The sequence below is a fragment of the Manacus candei genome, unplaced genomic scaffold, assembly GCF_025592945.1.
Source record: "Manacus candei isolate 608988 ecotype Guabito, Panama unplaced genomic scaffold, ASM2559294v1 h1tg000017l, whole genome shotgun sequence".
In the NCBI taxonomy this organism is placed as follows: Eukaryota; Metazoa; Chordata; class Aves; order Passeriformes; family Pipridae; genus Manacus; species Manacus candei.
This window is the reverse complement of record NW_026138065.1, coordinates 17233273-17252873: the sequence shown is the minus strand read 5'-3', so window position 1 is coordinate 17252873 and position 19601 is coordinate 17233273. Positions and strand designations below refer to the sequence as shown.

Sequence of the window (19601 nt, the reverse complement as noted above, 5' to 3'; positions counted from 1 at the left end):
TTTAGCTAACAAAAAAAGGCACACAGTCTATTATACACAACCTTTGTTAAGTAATACCTATGCAAGCAAACAAGAACACTGTCCTTCTAAAGCAACATATGTGTTCTTTTGCTCTATTTTCCATCCAAAGAGATAATTCCGTTTATGAAACCAGACCACTACCGAAAACCAATATATTGACTTGTAACATGTAAGCCCAAACAAATTGCACAACACAGAGAGTGGAGTTAAGCAGTGATGACGCACAGACTGTACAACACATAAATGGGACAGGTCATAATACACAAATACACATGTACACAGGGACTCAGAATTAACTGTCAAACATTCATATATTTGTTCTTACTTTACATTTTTGGACTTTGGACTTAAGCACTTTGATGTTTATTACTTTATTGTTTTTATCAGTTATAAAATTAACTAATCAGTCCGTAACAGTTAAGGATCTGTTATTTTAAACAATCTTCATGAGAACTGCAAACAGAAAATCCAAACTCCATGGCTGAAATGTCATGGCATTGCATATAAACAAGCATAGACTCATTCGTGTGACAAACACTACATTCATATCAAAGTATGTCAGGAAGTCAAATTGTCCTTACTTACAGCACATGACAACTGGGGCCTATTGGTTTTCCTCTTGATTTTGTATTTCTCCAGCAGCAGGGTAGACAGAACATACTGGAAGGAAAAGAGATCCTGATAAAGATACAGGCGTGTGCATGTTGATTAATGGTGAACGACCAACGTTATGATTGATACACTCCAGACTTTCTGGCCTTTTGATGTTGATTGTAAGGATGAAGGCATGTATTTGTGTGTTTAAAATTGCAATAAAAGCACTAAATTTGAGTTATGTCTTTCAACACGTTTAAGAGAAGAAGGCTGAAAGGTTCAAAGTAACCAGCTTCTTTTCCAGAGATCCAAGGTTAAACAAATAAAGTTCCTTGAGTCGCAATAAGCTATTATCTGCAGTAAAAAAGACAACCACCATATAACAATAAATACGACAGCATAAAAGCAATCAGGCTGAGGAACTGAAAAAACTTATTGAACTGAAGGGAGGAGAGCAACTCCTGGTCAACATCAGCTCCAATCAATGACAGAAGTCTTCATCCATTGCTTTTCTTTCCTTGTCCTTTAGTCTATGAAAAGCACACATAACTGGTATGTTACTGATGTACAGAGTGCCCAGGATTCCAGTGATGATGATATAACTGCTTCTGAGCTGAGGTACAGGAAACTTAAAGACTTGTGTTTAAATTATGGAAGATTCAGACATGATTATAGTATGACATTACCACCACCAATACTTTCTCCTGCAAGCATCTCAAAAACTTTTACAGACACCATTGGATGAAACAGTAAGGCAGGCAAATGTTATTGTTGCTCTTTATTTCAGGGAGGATGAAAGACCATCTCAGAAGTAAGGCTAGAAAAAAACCCCAACATTCAGATCTCCTGAATCCCAATGCCTCAGTGGTTCTTCACCAGCGTTGTAGAGATCTGGATCTTAGAGCAAAAGGAAAAGTTTTGAGACCTACCCATAATAAGCTGTGTTGAGGGAAGCAGCTAAAACAGAACAGGAAAGCTGTCCAGGACATACCAGTATAAATACAGCTAGCAAGGGCTTATCTGAGGGGGAGAGAGCTGCAGAGCTCTATGGACCCTTGAGTCTCCCAGCACATTCAGGACAGTTCAGCAGCTCTGCAGGTGTGAGCACACCACCTCATCTCAAAATGCTGATGTAGTGAGAGACAGGACAGTACTGTATCACTTCTGTGGGTAGTAACTGCATCAGATGAACACATCCCAGCCAGGAAAAGAAACAAACAACACAAAGCTCAACTCATATTTCTTGTGTATACAAGACTTCGCAAAGAGTGCAGTGCCGCAGCATAGTGAGGTTCAAATTTGAGCCTAATCTCACCAGATTTGAGAGACCACTTAATGCAGATGTTTTTATCCTTTCATGTCATTATTTATTTTGAAGGTGAAAAAAAATGGTTTTCTAGATCTCTTTAAAATTGTATCTGAAACTTGTCTAAGTCTTGCAGGCAGCTCCTGTGCAGACTTGCATACTGAACGCCATCCACTGCGGATTTCAAAATATCCTCATTGACAAGGGGCTCGTGAACAGCGACAAAGAATCTATAACCTTTAACACTGACTGAAACATGAAAAGCCAATTCATTATCCACTTATAAAATGTGTCAAATCTATAAACTTCCACAAGTTTCCTTCTTTTAAGAGCTGGCAAAATTCACTATGTTGGGATGACTGCATTGGTTCCCCCTCACTCAGAGTTAATCATTAGGCTGTTACCAATAAGGTTCAAAATACTGAAAACAGAGAGAGGTAATTTTCTGTCAGAGGTCTGGGAAAAAGACATAACACAAAGTCCATGCTCATCAGCACAAGGAAATGAAAAAGCTAGTCCATTCCCGTGTAGATGGCCTCCAAACATACAAAGCAGTTTCTAAACTGCTTGAGAATGTATTTTAAGTTTCATTTTAATAGGTGCTAAGTGCACGCAAACAGAAATAATTAAGATGATCAATCTGCAAGAAGGAAAGCACATAAAAGGAACATGAGTACTTAAAAGGGTTAAGTAATCATAGTAGTAATTATTAATTACATTATGATTATTAATTATAATGTAATAAATCTCTGGCTATTCTTTTACAAGGAGCTTAAAATAATTTCCAGGTGCTACATCAAGTTATGTAACAGAAAGGGATTCAACTGACTCAATAAGTAAGAGTGAACCTTAACAAATCTGGAGAAAAGGAAATATTCTGTACAGAAAAACACATATATATATAACATTTTAAACTCTAGAGTTTTTCTGGGACAGAAAAGTCTTTTTTTCCCACCAGTTCTATTCTCAAATATTCTCAGAGGCAAACACTGCAGTTGCCAGTTAAAGATGGGTAACTAAGAATCAGATTTAAAACCTTGTCCAAAAGTCAATCAGAGCCAGTGGAAGCACAGAGCAAACCCTACCTCTGGCTCTCCAGCTTGCTTTGCTTTCAAGGTGCAGGAAATCACAATGAAACCTGCTGCAATGTGCCAGAAGTGATGTGTTTATGTCATGCTAACCTGGCATTGTGCAGAGCCACTGGCACACAAGGGGCAGTTGGGCAAACATTGCTGCTCTGTCCCCCAGGGCTGGAGAGTGCATGGGGGCAGGAGCAGAAGGAGGTTGGTTCTCACAGACAGCACCCTAAAACAGATCTTATATGATGAAGGCATGCTGCCTGCCTCTTACACAGATTTTAAGCCTCTTTGGAACAATTTTGCCTAGTGGAATGTCCTTACTAATGTGGCCTAGGTAGCTGCGTCAGTTTTTTGATAGTCTTCTGCATGCCACAGCCTTTAAGCTCCTGGGCCTGCTGCTTTTCAGAGGCCCACCCTTCTGTAATGCCTCCAGTTCTCTAACTGATGGGATGCATACAGTGTTATGTTTCCTAAAAACTTGTGGTTTTACCCCATGTTGCTTATTTGTCTGCATTAGAAACTATCACACCAGTAAGTTGAGTATGTATTCTTTTAAATGACTAAACAAAACAGATAATTTTGAAAAGTATGGAAAAGAAAAATAACTCTACTAGTAGCATGGGGCTTATATTCCACATTTAAACATTGCCAGCAATGAAGCCATTCTGTACATCTTATTCCATTGAATTTTGTCATGTTTGAGTCTACTGGGAAACTTCCCTTGGTAACTTAAAGACGCAGCTTATCTGCTTGGACCCTGGAGTGGTCCTTAGAATATACCCAGGTATACCCAGGTGGAGTTGTATCAGAAGGCTTTTTTCCACTTCATGTAGTAAAGAAAAATAACAAGAAAATAACACTTGTACACATTCATCTGCAACTTCAGCTTTTTCTCTCATGAAGTCACAAAACCACACAACATGTTTACACCACTGCCAAAATTCAAAAACTATAAATAGGTCTATAACCTTTTGCTTCAAATTGGAATATGGGATTCTTTTCAAAAGACAGAAAGGAAAATGGAAAATTTATTACTGAAAAATAAACAATGTCCCTTCTATACAGGCATTGTAGCACATATGTTCAACAGCAACCAAATGTGATGTCAATAAAGAAAATAACCCAGAAAATTATGATTTTTGGGTGAGGATTTAAACAGCAGGAACAGAAGAGTATTTAAAAATAAAGAGCCTATTATATTCAAATGAAACAAAGAATGAGGAGACAAAATAATAAGCTATAAAAATATATCTGTCAGCAAAGCTGTTCCAGGACTGAATGCTTCCCCCGTGAGATTCTCAGGAAACACCAGGCACCCTCCAGGTTTAAAGCTTTCATCCCTGGGCTCTGAGCTATATTGGTTTCCTGTATAAAAGGAATTGAGACGAGAAGAAAACATTTGACCGACTGCCCCAGCAATCATACGATGTTTTATACTTTGTGGAGCGCTGCCTAACACAACAAAACCGAGTATTGTTACAGAGGACTCAAAGAGTCCAACCAATTATGTCCCTTCATGAGTACAGCTATACTAGCCTTTGATCACCAGTTCTAACTACCAGCAGTAAAGCAAACACAAATCTGCAGACAGCATCAATAAACCTTGCAGTGGGAGGGAACAGAGATACTCTGTGCCCAGTTGGCTTTTTCTTTTTTGTTTGGTCCCCCCCCGCCCCTTTCCCTAAATCCTGATCAAAATTATCTACTAGTTACCTTCTCTAACTCATGGGTAGACTCAAAGAAAGTGAAGGGTATCTTTCCCCGCTTTTTAATGCCATTGCATGGCATCAAGCAGATTTTTTTTTTTTTAAAGCCCACTTCAGCAGAACTCTCTAACCACAGTAAAATTCTATTCTAGCTATTTACCTGGAATTCATCTGTGTTTTTATTAAACTCTGTTTTTATGCACACACAGATGTATAACATGTATTCATGATCAAAGAGTATGTAGAAACATTCTTTTCTCTACTGTTTCTTTACTGTGTGGACTTTTTCCTGAAGATTTTCCCACCAAAACCAAGCTAAACACTCCAGATTTTCTGGTGATTCGTGCTATTATTTTGCTGTGATCTCACAGTGTCGGACTTAATCAGTGAAGAGGTCTTGGCTGAGTAGGTGCTGGGTACTGCTCACCCAGCACTGTAACCTGGGCTTTTTATTCCCACAGTGCACAAGTTCAACAAAACAGACTTCCCATATCCAAGAAGCACATAGTCTTTTCAAGCTCAGAGGCACAACTTCAGCATAAAAACCACAGTGGTTTTCATCATGCAGAACAGACAGGTTTAAGGCACAGATCTGAACAAAAGATTAGGAAAGGCAGTGTGGTCCAGCAGTTATGCCACTAGCCTGGGACCTAGAAATCACAGCTCTGCAAGCATTGCCTGTGACAGAGCCTGTGCTGCTGGTGGCACCACAGAAAATCACATTGGCCTCAAGCCCTGGAAATATGCATGGCCTGAATGCCCTTGAAATCACACAGAGTCAGGCAAAGAAGTTCTGAAGGTTTGGGCCTCGTTTCCTTTGTGCTGCAATAACTGTCTGTACAATGAAAGGTAATAACGTTGACCTGTCTCACCAAGTACATTGAATACACACTGTAAGAGGGACACCTAGCATACCTGCTAAGGCCATGTGCTGTACTGCTTCAAAGAAGCACAAAAACAAATACTAGGCTTCTTATCAGCCTCATGCTGCACTTCTAGTAGTAAAAGCATGGGATTGCAACCTCACAGACCTCTGAAGAATTAATTACATATAATCCAATCCTGTCACCCTTATGTCTGTGGTCAGATATTTCTTAGTAACTGGTGGATGCTAAATGGACTTTATGCCTGCTGTCTGCTTTGTCTGACACATGATTCAGCTCCTGCCACTGCATAAAGTGCTCAATTTATTTAGCCGTGTCTCCCCCCAGCTGGCAGGGCCAGTCCTCCTTCCCTTCCAGCACTGCATGTCACTTGGGAGAAGCTGGCTGGCTGGCTGGCAGGAACCCTGTCTCTCATGTGTAAAGGCAAGACAATGGTTTTTTTAACCACATTGCCCAGAAAAATAAGGATATAATACAAATTTTCCATGTTCTCTTCAGGTAAAACTTTACATGCTATTATTAAAATTTGTAATAACTATTCAAATCTAAAATTTCGGGTGGGAGGATCTTGAGGAGAGGGTGGTAGTTCTTACTTGCAGTACACTAAAACAACATGACTTGGATTCAGCTTCCAACTGACTATAAACTTCACACATGTTCTCACCACATCTTCCCAGAACACCAGTTCATTTTGCACATGATCCAGACGATATGGCATCTTTTTTCTCACCATTTGTCTGTCTTATCTATTCAAAATATAATCTGGAGAATAACAGATTTCATTTGCTTTGATGATCCATAGCCTTTAACGCAAGAAGAACTTTGTGAAAAACATTACTATAATACAGCCAGAGCTTTTTCACTTTGGTAGCACTACTTACATCTGGATGAAAAAGTAATGCATGCCAAATAAGTAGTAAAAGCCAAAACACATGGGTGTTAGCAAAAAAGACAACTCAAGATTTATAATTTTCAACCTTTTATACTCATGCCTTTCTGATTTTTAAAAAATAGTCTGCATAACTTTTAAGCATACTCCAAGAAGCAAAGAAACAAAGTACTGAATAGAGAAAAGTCAAAGAAATGTCAAGCATAAAACAAAGACTGAATAGAAATTAAAGCCAAGCCCTTATGTAGAAATAGAGTAGGTAAAATACAGTATCTATAGCAAGCAAAGCTGGATTTAAATAATTACTGTCCTATAATAAATTGGGAACACAGTAGATGTGTGAGTGAGACACAAGGTGAAATTACATCTAATATGGTGATTCACACTTACTCAGAAAATCTGGTTGCTACTATACTAGTTGATGTCAGGCTGCATTTTATTCAAACCAATAAAATCTTTTGTGTGGTCTCTTGACCTCACTAATTGTCTAATTTACATTTAAGACAATAATGTTGCTTAGTAATTTAAAAAGGAAGTGTTCCCACCCCGAGTGTTATCCCTGCATCTCCTCTGAAGAAACTTTAAACTGATGAATGCTGCAAGTGAATGGGAGTTCCCTGCATCCCAGTTTGTAATTATCTCTCTTAATTGGTAAGGCTTTACATACTAATTCTATCTGGCATGCTCAGAGAAGGCAAAATCAGGAGTTATCCTGATTTACCTCTTCCTGTGGAGGTTAGAGGAAAAGTAAAAGTCTCTCCTAAGCAGGCTCAAAGGTACCAAGATGTAATCCAACAATGCACAGACACTTAACATGTTTTAATAACCTTGTATTTTAAAGAGTAAACCCATCTTGATATTCTGGTAACCAAAGGTCAGTACAGAACTCAAACAAACAGAGGTTGGGACAGCTGTGCAGCATCTTTGGCCCAAACCTTACTGTACTAGAGGCAGGAACTGCATAGCTTGACAGAAAAAGCATTATGCCTTAAAAAGTTATTTCATCTTTCTTACACCAATAAGCAAAGGAGGTGAAAAATGCTAAGTGATCTACAGAAGAAGCTATCTCTATCTATCTTCTACTACGCCATAAATGGAGAACTAAACACTCAAGATAGAGCTGGAGTCAGTAGGTTGGTTTCTCAACATCACATTTTCCTTCCAATCACTGTAAAGAGTTGTTTGTTGAGTTTGTTTTTTGTATATAATACAGTTGCTACTATTCAAACAGTAAGAGACTACAGGTGCTTTCTTGCTAAATATAAAACAGGTATAAAAACATCTCAGAATGAGGCAGACCCCTTTAAACACTATGTTTGGTGAGTATTACCATACCGATAGGTAGTCCACTAGCTGAGGCCACTTCCATCTGAAGCCTCTGTGTGTACATACAAGCTGAAAGCAGAAGCTGGTTCACACCACAGGGTGCATCAGGAATTACCAGTATCACTGGTTTACATACTTCTGTTCAAAGTCTCCTGTTTTGCTACCCATTTTCCCTGGGTGCAAAGCCACATCACAGTACAGTGCCACATTGCTTACATCAGTGTGACTTTGTGGAGGGATGTGTATAAGTAAAACGGATTTGATCTACAGATCTGAGTTGATAAGAAAAAAAAGGGGTTGCTGCTGGATATTTTTGTGCGTGGAGAAGTTTAACCTGGGTCATTTCAGAACAGCCCCACAAACAGCTGCATGAGCACAAGCAGAGCAGCGAAAAACTGGCAGGAGGAACAGAAATGAGCAGCAGGGGTAGGAAGCAGGAATTTCTTAGTTTGTCTTGTGTCAAATCCAATTTATGTAACATCTAATTACATCCTTAGATTTACTAAATAGGGAAAGGAAACAATCCCTAGTTTTGAAGACAAGATCTGATGTAAATTATTTTATATTGCTTGTACTTACACAAAAACCAAGACTTGGACATACTGCATTCATTTTTGAGTTCTGTTCTGAATTGAACTAAAGGAATTGTTCCTTAAATGATTGCTGGGAGCCAACCGATCATAACTGATGAAATCTCCTCAAACTTGCCAATTCCTGAAATTCTTCCTATTTTTTTCCCCAAATGACACTGCATTCATCCAGCAGTAAAGGACACCAAGACACCAGCAGTAGCTGATGCGGTGTGCCCCTCACCAGATGACACAACTGAGATGTGACCATGCTCCTCACAAAAAGAGGGCAGCAGTAAACCCCTTTAAAGCTTGTAGTTCACTCATTTTGCTTTTAAATGGTTCAGCAATATAGGACTGACAAAAATGGTTGGAAAGGATACCAGTCCCTGCTGGTCTCCTCCACTCTACCCAGGGCTGCTGCCCAGTTGTGGGGTCTGCATATCTCTGCTCTTCAAATGCAGTTCACAACCCAGGGTAACAACAACATAAACAGTGGCTAGGTTAAAATACAAGGCACTAGGCAGTGGTGGCGGAAAAGCTGATATATGCACTCATTACAGAAACTTCTACCGCAGAGCAATGTTTCAACAAGAGAGAAATACCCAATGACAGATAAATCCAACAAAAAAAAAAAATAAATTCACCATATCTCTGAATCAAGACACAGAGCTAAACCCACAGAAATACTTCCTTCAGTTTGTAGTGTATAACTAAGAACACACCTCAACTCCCAGAAGTACTTAGAGCAGATCATAGTACCACATGCCTTTTATAAGGCACCATGCAGTTCCCATCTCTATAGCTACAGCTTTTTGGCAACAGTCCAGATCATAAAAGGCTGGGTCACATCTCTCTTAAAAGAACAGTAATATAGCTCAGCTTACACTGGCTGACAATATTATGAATGCCACAGAGAAGATAAATGAGAAGAAACTATTCACATTATCTTGGATACAAGAAATAAGGAACATCCAGTGAATTTTTAGGAGAACACAATTAAAACTACATTTGATAAGACAGCAGTTCACTGCAATGGCTTGTTATAGAGGCATTTAAGACAAGACTATCAGGTCAGGCAAAATTCTGTAGCATAAGTCCCTTGGTAACTATTATGAACTGGAGACAACCTACAGTGCAGCAGTCTAGCTTCCCTGCAGCTGCAAGGGTGTATTGCATAGAGCAGCGTTATAAATGCCATATTTTCTGCATCCTTTTCAAAGCTACTGCCTCTTGGACAGAACACAGGGCAAGAGAGGTAAGAGAGACTTTTCATGAGGAACAGAGTGGCTCTTCCAAATGAAGCATGTTTATATTGTCATTGGTTGTGTTTGTCACATCTAGGGAGACTGCAAACACTGTGCAGTTGTCCTCTGGTGTGTACACAGAGCCAGGCATGGCAGTGCTACAGTCACGATTGCAACCACCTGATATTGCTGCAGGACAAACATGGTAATATTAACAATTAGTGACTTAGATAAAGCTCACATTTATAAATTCCCTATCAAAATCACTGAGGTTGTGTGCAGTGTAAACTCCTCCAACACATAGCTAGAGCTCTTCCCACTCTCTGGGATACGTGTTCCCACTCCCTTCCATGGACCAGCACTAACACATATGTGACCTCCTGGGGAGCAAGTTCACACAGCTTATCCCTTCTTTTTCAAGTTACTTTTTGGCTGGATCAGCTCCTGAAACAGTGCAGTAGAATCACTTGAACATTGGTGCAAAAGAAGTGGTAATCATGTATGATGGCAGATAGGAGGTAAGGAAAGGATGAGACTGACACATAACCTGACCTGGACCATATCCTGAATCTTGGCTAAAGGAGAATGCCATGGCCATCACGAACCTAAGGGGTTTTCTAAGTCACAGAATTGCACAATTCACCTCAGCAGCTGCCATTCTGAACTTTTCCACAAAGATTCAGCGAAATCTTCATAAAGATGTGGACAAATGGGCAGACGAGAATGCCCCACTGGGCACATACTTGGCAGACTATGGCAACCCCGGGCATTTACAAAGACAACAGCAACCACAAGAAATTAACTGCCATGCACAGGAGTCCTTCCAAACATCAAAGAGGGGAGACTAAATTTGGCCCCTAAAAATTAGATGCAGTCAAGTGTTCTCTGACAACCCCATCATCTCAAATGCTGCTTCTTCACATGAGGGACTATGCCTGTGGGGCCTGGGGGCAGAAGCCAGCTGGAAGTACTTGCTGCGCTGTTCCAAGGTTCATGTTGTGTACCAAACTGATTATCAAGACACCAAGGGAAAATTATTTCTCCCAGACATCTTTGGCAATTCATATTACTGCCAAGTGTATTCCAGGCTCCAAATACAACTCTCTAGCCTGCAAAGCCTTCCCATGGCCTTAGCACATCAGTCATCAAAAAGAAAATTGGATATGATTTTACCAATAGGCTTCTCTGCTGAGAGAAACTTTTCATTTTTTACAAATACATAAATAATTTGGTTCTCAAAATGTACCCCTTAGAAGAAATAGCTGTCAAGTAGACAGCAAAGAAAAGCTGTAAGTAACACCAGGCTATGATTTACATTCACCAAAATAGTTGGAGCTACTTAAGGACAGGCTCCAGCACAAGGAATTCTTCCTTCAAAATAGAGCTGGACCCAAGTAACACCTCAAGAGGTGAGAAAAATTTGCCTAAAATGTTGCAAAAGCAGTCTATGATCAAAACAAGAGGGAATTAATAAGTCTCTTGGGACAAAAGGCTCATCTTCTTACTCCAGGTAGTCTGTCGAAGCAGTCTCCCTTAATGTGTAGCAGAAAGTACAAAGTCCAGCAGGTGCGGTCTGGAGATGGGAAATAACTGATGTCAACAGTAAAGGGTGGCAATGGCACCTCTTGAACTATCCCTCCATATAACTTTAACCTAGTTTCTATTTGAACTGATTTACAATTCTTTTAGTTGCTAATGAACCTACCCAAAGGGGACTGTAAACCCTGGGAGGATTCCCCAGGTCTTTTGGGCTCAGGTCCTCTACTGAGTGCAGGCAGACAAAACACAGAGTTTGGCCATCACTCGTATTTCAACAGCTATGGATCACACAGTTTCACATCACAGAAACTGTTCCAAATAGTTAAAATATTCCCCCTCAAACCACTCAAGTTTAATTTTTCTCAAAAAAAAAATAATAAAGAAAGAATAAAAATATAAGGTGTGTTTCTTCAAACCAAAACACTGTCAGATCAGACACTGGCACAAGTTCAGACCTAACATTTGTGAGACTAGATCAAAGCAGAACTCCAGAACTAAAACGCAAGGAATGAACAGGTCTGGATCTCCCTGATGTGTTTTTTTTTGAAAACCAATGTCATTCCTACTGTGGGTAAGGCATTTCCCAACCTAACAGGGGGGTGAATGAGTGCAGCACTCTCAGGAATCACATTGAAGCAGAACAGAGACCACTAAGACTGGAGGCAACCAGAAGGGCACAGATGAAAGGAGTGTAAAGAACAAGTGAATGCTGAGAGCTGGAGGGAAAACTTTCTACAAGGATTGCAATGCCTCAGAGCAAGTCCTGGGAGCCCCAGGCAAGTGGCCATTGTTTGGGCCAGTAAGTAACGCCCTGTTTTACTACTTAAATGATTTGAAGAGGGTTCCAGCTTCTATGTCCCTGAGGACTATCTTCCCAATATTCACTCTGAAAGTCACCCTTTTTTTCCCCACTACCTGCTGCGTGTAACATCATTACAGTGCTATGAAACAGCTCAGGGACAGAGCTTGTGGAGACCTGCTCAGGCATTTTTATTCACAGTTTTGTCTGAAGCTGCTTGGAGCAGATTAAACATGCAGATGTAAAAACCTCTGGGGTAAAAACCCATCCCTGTCACATTAACAGTACCCATATTCAAAAGCTCACTGGAGCTTTGTACAAAAAGAGGATCATGAACACAATTTTTGGCTGTATACAGAGAAACAGAGAAATTATTTCAGTCTATGGCCCCCACGTTCCTGGTCACTGGCCCAAACCATGGGCAAATAATATCCAGAAAAATATGAGGGGATTAAGACACTCAGGTCTACAAGCTGGCCTGCACTTTCCCCAAAACAGTGGGACTCAGGGAAAGGCTGACAGCAACTGAGACCCTGTTGACACTCAGTTGTCAGCTTCACACTCTCTTTTAACATCATTTGAACACTGTTCTACTGCCAAAACTGTGTGGAAATTTCAGAGACCAATGGCCTTGCAGCAAAGTCAAACTCGTGTACAAAGTCAAACATCATGTGATGCTAAGCACTGGGAATTACAGTCCACCAGGATGGAGTAATCTGTCATCCGCTCACAGGCACGGGGACTCGCACCCTAATGGGATCTGTGGGAGTTCCCAATGTTCAGAATCAACTTCTCTGGAGACAACAGAATCAAAGACCATATTGAACCATTGTCCCACCATGGTCCTGCTCATTTCAAGAATTTATTTCTTGAATCAGGAAAGGTGAAGAAAGTTCTCTTAATCTGTGTGGACTGGATGGGTGGGGAATCTGTTTTTCTCCTTTTTCTTGTACACATTCAGGATTTGCTTTTCTCCTGTAGAAATCCAAGGGTTACAACCTAGACAGTGTCAATGAAAGCACACAGGCCCAGAGGAAGGTAATTCTAAAGCGCTTTTCATTTAATTTGCCTGAGGTCAGACAAAAGAGCAGCAAAGGAGAACAGATCATTTAGGCATCTGCAAAGAGGTGTAAGGAAATGCTGAAGGATCCCCATAGAGACTGTCATTCTGAAGTTCTCTCTAACAATGTTGAAGAAAAGCTTCAGGATACTTGGAAAAGAATTTCAGCACACATCATGCATTTTATAGTAAAGTTTGATTAAACCAATATGCCAGATTCAAGAGTCCCATTGGGCTCTGTGTTCAGATTTTGTGGATACTTCCAGTTCAACACATATTTACTCAATTTCCAGCTTCAAGACACATCAATATTTTAGGATATCTTAAATGTGGAGATTAGGTGGCCTATGCCTGCATAACTCAGCTAGACCAGTCATCAATCCTTTTGCAAAAACGCAAATGTACCACATGTTTGTGGCACATTTGCCTTACCATGCAATGTCAGCAATCAACGATGAAAGCATGCCAGGCATTTCCATCCAGCTGCTAAATCAGAACCATTTTTCTTATAGAAAATCTGCCAATTATAAAAATAACTTAATTCCAGGTGGTTAGCAGTGGGCTGGGTGGGTCAACAGAAAATCAATACTGCTGTCCACACAAAAACACTATGTTTTAGCCAAGAACATTTAAAAAAACCTCCAAACCTGCATGACATATGAGGAACACCTACAACTTTCTGTGCATGATCCACTGAATGTATTGCTCCAGCTGATCTGAATTATATGTTGCATTGACAGATTTATTTCAAAGGGCATCTATGAGTAAAAGAAGAAAAACACAAAATAAGAGTCTTCATTTCTGCAGAGTTGTCCTCTTGTGAATAAAGGCTGTTGCTTCTATTGAGATAAGAAGAAATTGCAATGCTAACACCAAGCATGTGTGAAAGCTAACAGCCAGCTCAGGTCAGGGCAGAACTCTTGCTAAAACTTGACAAATTTTTCAAATGTGACTAAACTGTGGCAAAGCCCAAGGTTTCCTAAAGCCACAGCAGTATCAAGGACAGCTCTAAGGTATCTGACTCTTTCTGATGTCTCTATCCTAAACACTTCAGTTATACCAATAAAAGTTACAACTAAGTTGAAAGCACATTACAGATGGGTTGACAGGTGATTGACAGGTGACACTGCAACGTGTGATGTCCTCAAGTACCATTTCACAGCCTTACATGGCAGGTCAATAAGTCTGGTTTATCCAGCTACTTCTAAACCCAGCCCACAGACTGGCCCATCATAGTAATGCTGCACTGTATCAGAGCCTTTCCAAGGAAAGACAGAGAGTCCTGCACCTATCTGTGCAGCTAACCCAGGGCTGAAGCATTTCACCTGTTCTGTCAAAGACCACATAGAGTTGCAAATGAAGCACAGAGGTGTTGGAAACCATGTCAGTAACACCAAGTGGAAGCTGGGAAGGGGTGTCCCACAGCCACAAACACATCTGAATTTTCACAATTTACTCTCTACAGAATTAAAAAATGGTTTGACCTTACATTGTGAGAAAAGCAAACCTTCCAGGTAAAGCAATATGTTCATTCTCTGCTAGCTTTAGCTGCACATTTTGAACTAAAGAGGGCAATAAGAAAAAAAGCATGCAAGTTGAGGATGAAATGACAACACAAGAAGCCATAAGAGCAAAAATCTTAAGGATAAAATCTCTAAGCCTCTTCCTTTACTAAAAGAAAAACATTACTCATACTACTTACTACTGATATTCATTAGAGACCTGACTGTTCAGACTCACTGAAGCTACGAACACAGTAGGAAATGCAAACTTTCTCCTTCATGCTTTCAATAAATTAGAACATAATACTCTGCCTAAGTTCTTGAGTCACCTTGTGAGGCAAAGGTCTCAGCTCTGACAATCAGAACAACATAACTGAAAGGAACTTGGCTTGCTGATATGAAACAGAGCTTCCAAAATGCCTGTCACATGAGCCTTAATAAAGCAGTGATAAATGGTTTTCATGAGAATAAAACCATATAATAAATAAGAGCCCTGGAGTACTCTGAAAGCCCAGTCTAAGAAAATTAATATATGATTAACACTTCTTCATCAAATTCTACAGGCACACTGTTTCTTCTTTGGAAGGACAGTGGTTTCATGATGATTACTGGGAGACCAGGAATAAATCTCCCTTCATCTTGATTACTTATTTCACATACACACACGATCTCCCACTACTAATTTCTGATACAACCTTCACTTTTACATTGGCAGAGTGACTTGCAGTAGCACATTCACCAGTGTGGCCAACATCTATCATGTGTGTTTTTCTCTCCCTCTCAATTAACTTGGGAGTGCTGTGTGTGCACTGTGATCTCTTACTCTAGCACACATGCCACTGGTTGTTTATGATAGTGACAGGTGATGGCACAGCTTCTGCTAAAAGGAGTTCATGTTGCATGGTCCCATATTAAGACCCTCCTGGGGAAGTTACATGTCAGAGTTGAATCACTCTCACAATTCATCGTTGCCGAAAGTAGTATATCCCGTGCTTCAGCCCTGCCCTTTCTTCTCTCCATCCGTGCTAACACACCCTTTCTCTTGCATCAAACTAATGTTCATTAGTGCCTTCACTGAGCTGATTCAGTTCATTAACCCAGGAGCAAACAATTCAATTTTTTGTCATGTTAGTTTTCTTCCAGGCCAGTGGGTTGAATCTGTTTCACGCGGGGCCTGACAAGCGTTAGACATGCTGCCGGCCAGGGGCAGTACCCAGCCAGGAGCAGGGGAGAGGAGCAAGAAGAGGATGGGGCACTGGATGTCCCCAGCACAAAAAGAGAGATGATCAGCTGTAACGTGTCACTTAACCTTCAGCAATCTGACCCTGATGGAAGGAGGTTTCTTTGCAGCCCGTGAGTGAAACTGCCTCCTCGAGCTCTCAAGCAGTATGCCATGAACCATCAACCCGGACCAGTAAGAAAGGACCCTGACAACCAACAGGGACACTTTGAACCTAATCTAATACCCTATGGAAAGCTAAGGCAAAAAGTAAACTTGATGTATTCATTAAAGCTGCTGGTGGTGGAGAAATGCATTCTACAGCTTTCTGTGCTTGCCAATGGCTAACAGTTTCAAGACTGCTTGTATTGTCTGGGCATTTCAGCACCTGCAACCAACCTGGGGGGAAAAAAAAACAACAAGTCTGCACAGGGATAAGGGATTAAGGGATAAAGGAGATACTGGAAAACTACAAAGTTTGTCATATTCCTAATCCTAAAGACCTTCCTCTTTCGCTGCTCATTGCAGATTACCTGCCCCTCCTTGATTACTCCTGCTCCTCGCCAGCTTTTTACACAACTTCTTCCTATTTGCCTGCCTCCTCATGCACAGAGATCCTACCTAAATACCTTAATACAGCTCCTACAGCCTGTTCGTTTTATAAGGCCTCTAAGACCGTTGCTCTACCGTATATGTTTACAAGAAATCAACTAATTTCTGACTAATTAATAGTCAGAAAGCAAAAAGCTTACACTTACATGCATGTATTTGCACATGAATATGTATCAAACCCATATACACTTAAGTATGTATAGTACATTTAATATTACTCTTTCCTGTCTCCCCCCTCTTTATTACACGTCAGGACAGCTATCTAAATTCCACTGGAGCTTAATTCCTGTGACTTTTTGGGTGCACCTTTTAAGGTACAACGCTTTAATACACTGAAGGTTCATGTGATTCCATCCAGTTTATTCACAAAAAAAATAACACACATCACTAAACCTGACTCTGTGTGAGTTGACACTCCCTTCCAATAATGAAAACATTTTGTTACTTTCCCTTAAAGTCTGGGAGGGAAAGGCTCCTTCTCCACAGCTGTTTCTTGAAAACCTGTAGTACACTGCAATGACTGACAGACCTTTCAATAGAGTAGGCTGGACATTTTTTCATCATGAATTGATCTCAGCCTTTGATAACCTGATAAAAGGATACAGTTGACTGCCTTGTAAAACAGTCGGAATTTCAAAGACTGTAAAAGAGTGGATATTTTAAGTATTTAACCCATTTTCTCAAAAGTAGAATTAATCTGCATAACTCATTTTCTCAGTGATACTCATCTACATATTTGCCTTACACACACAGTGTGACCTTACATGTAAACTTTCAGTTTGATTTTAACTTTATTTCCTACTGTGTTTTGCATCCCAAATGCATTGCTTGTAACTTTCTGGCAAGAATAAGTGCGTTCAATTCTGAAAGCCAGTGCAAGCAGCTTCCTTGAAACCTTCTTCTGTGACCACCATATCATCCATGATGCCATCAGTATTGAGTAGAGCTAACATCTATAACAGAAACTTCTCCAAAAGCCACTTCTGCTACCATTGAGCTCTGCAATGAATCGAAGCACCACGGCTGCGCAGGGAAAACCCCTGCAGCTCTGAAAATTATAGAGGAGGAAAACAGACAGGTCCTTTTAGGTCGTAAAAGAGGTTATGGTTTCCTTCCAATAACAGTTCCTATATCCTTTGATATTCTATCTACTTTATCATTTACCCCAGTTTTGTAGAATAGCAGCTGTCATAACAGAGCCCATCTTCTGCACTGCCGGTCACTGCACGGAGGGAGATCAGTAAGGACGGAGAAAACACTTGGGAATCTTCAGCTTGCCTTGGCTAGGAGACAAAGATGAGTCACTGCCTGACCCGGGAGTCAGGGGTCACCCCCTCTGAGGAGTCACCGCCTTGGTCGGTCCACTCACAGCTAATCCCCCGAGAGTGGCTCTCGCCAAAAGATTTCTTTATCCCCTTGACCGAAAAAAAATAACAACAGAGTTAACAAGGCCAGCAAAAATCCATGACTCAGGCAAATCCTCAAGGATCAAGTGGGGAGTGGGAGGGAACGTAAACTAATCTGAGAGCCCAAAATGTCTTTTGCCAAAGCCTTTTAAAAAACAAAAACTTCACTAGGGTCTCCTCGTTAGTGGCGATTACAGGGAAGGCATTTCTTTCTTTCTTTCTTAACTAAGAATCTCTTCTCAACAACACAAACAAGGGTGCCCATTGACGTGGTCCAGTGCTTTCTAATCCATCTGAGCAGCTGGCTTTGTATGTCTTTTATACATACTGAGGGAGGAAAAAGAAAGGCTTCTTGGGGAGAAGGGTCTCTGTCTCCTCAGGGAAAATACTGGTTTCACAGGATTGCCTGCAATGTTCCTGGGGAAAAGATACAATTCTTTTTTTAATAGAAATATTTACAGTACATAGATTTGAATATCAGCTGTGACTCACAGAGGTAATAATTCCCTTCTTTTTTCCCCCCAGAGAAAATGACAGACATCTCAGACATTCATTCTGCCACTAGTTTCTAAATCTGAAAACATCACCCCAGGTTTCCTGGGGTTAAAATAAAAGCCCTAGTGATGTCACCAAATTTCAGTAGGTGTCTCACAAATGAACATGAGGACAACCCAAGGCAGCACATACACAAGAGTGAGTAAAAAGTACATAATCCTTCCCTTTTTGTAGCATTACTATTCTGTTTTGGCTCAAGTTACCCTACAACACCATGTCCCAGGATGTGTCTTTCTTTTTGTGTCACTCTTTTGTCAAAGCAGTGTCTCCAGAAAGCACTTTGACTGTTGGCTTTCCTGTCCTGCTGTCCACACATGTTCTCCCATTTTTATTTTCCAAATACCAACATACAAACTATGACAACGGTGCTGGACCCAGTACGGTTCTTTTCACTGAATATTAATTCTTGTAAAAAGAAAAATTACGCTTCACTTCCAAAACTTTTATAGGGATTCACGTGTTATGAGTTTCTACATAGCCCATTTCAAACTCGGAGTTTGAAACTCTGGTACAGAGCCTGAACACGCCTGAAGGAAATTAATTTGAAATTTTACACTTCCCCACATATCATCTAGTCAACTAGGTTCAGCTATCTGAATTTGTGATGTACTTCAATTTTTTTATTACTTTTTATAAGTAATATCAAATAACATGAGTGTCACCTTCCTTGCTATCTCACTTATACTTAATTTTATTTCACACACTGCATACTTTTAACCAAAGTTGTCTCTGTTTTCTATCACAGCTGAGAACAGAAAATTTTCCAAACCATCATTTCCTTAGCAAAACTGTGGGCCCTAGCCCTAATTTGTGGGGTGCAGGTGTAGGTGCTGTCAGGAGCAGCACCGGGAGGTTCTGCGGCAGTGCAGAGCTCTCTTAGAGCAGGTGCAAGATGACGCTCAGAGTCAACAGTTCACTGTTTCGTTGAATGCTGTTAGGATTCACAGCTGTGTTTTGACCAGCTTCCATAACCTCATGCCTACATGGGAGCCTTTCTCAGGCACAGCTTCCACTGAACCCCCAAAGCAGTGCAAAGTCTTCAACAGCGCACACTTGGCAAAGCTAGTGCAAACACAGCCTTTATGAGCTCCGAAGACGTGAGTCAGAGCTCACCTCTTTCTGCAGACTCTTTCCCCTCCCTTCACGTCAGAAATATTTCCATCTGCCTGCTCGTGAAAGATATCTTCTAAAGCAATATATGTTCACATTTTGTGTTATATCTGTATGGACTGTTCCACCCAAACATTAAAAACAACACAGAAAAATTGCTTTGAAAGGTGCTAGTAAA

General features: G+C 40.5%; 1 protein-coding gene across 4 annotated transcripts in view; it reads right to left on the bottom strand.

Annotated features, from left to right (window-relative positions):
* LOC127469156 (uncharacterized) overlaps window positions 1-19601 on the bottom strand; it is a 643570-nt gene that overhangs the window by 527366 nt on the left and 96603 nt on the right. For 2 of the 4 annotated variants that reach the window (XM_051783174.1, XM_051783175.1), the window contains exon 5: window positions 603-681. In XM_051783174.1, the coding sequence (XP_051639134.1) occupies window positions 603-681 (79 nt within the window). The remainder of the gene's footprint in view (window positions 1-602; window positions 682-19601) is intronic. The other 2 variants (XM_051783176.1, XM_051783177.1) reach the window with 1 other exon arrangement.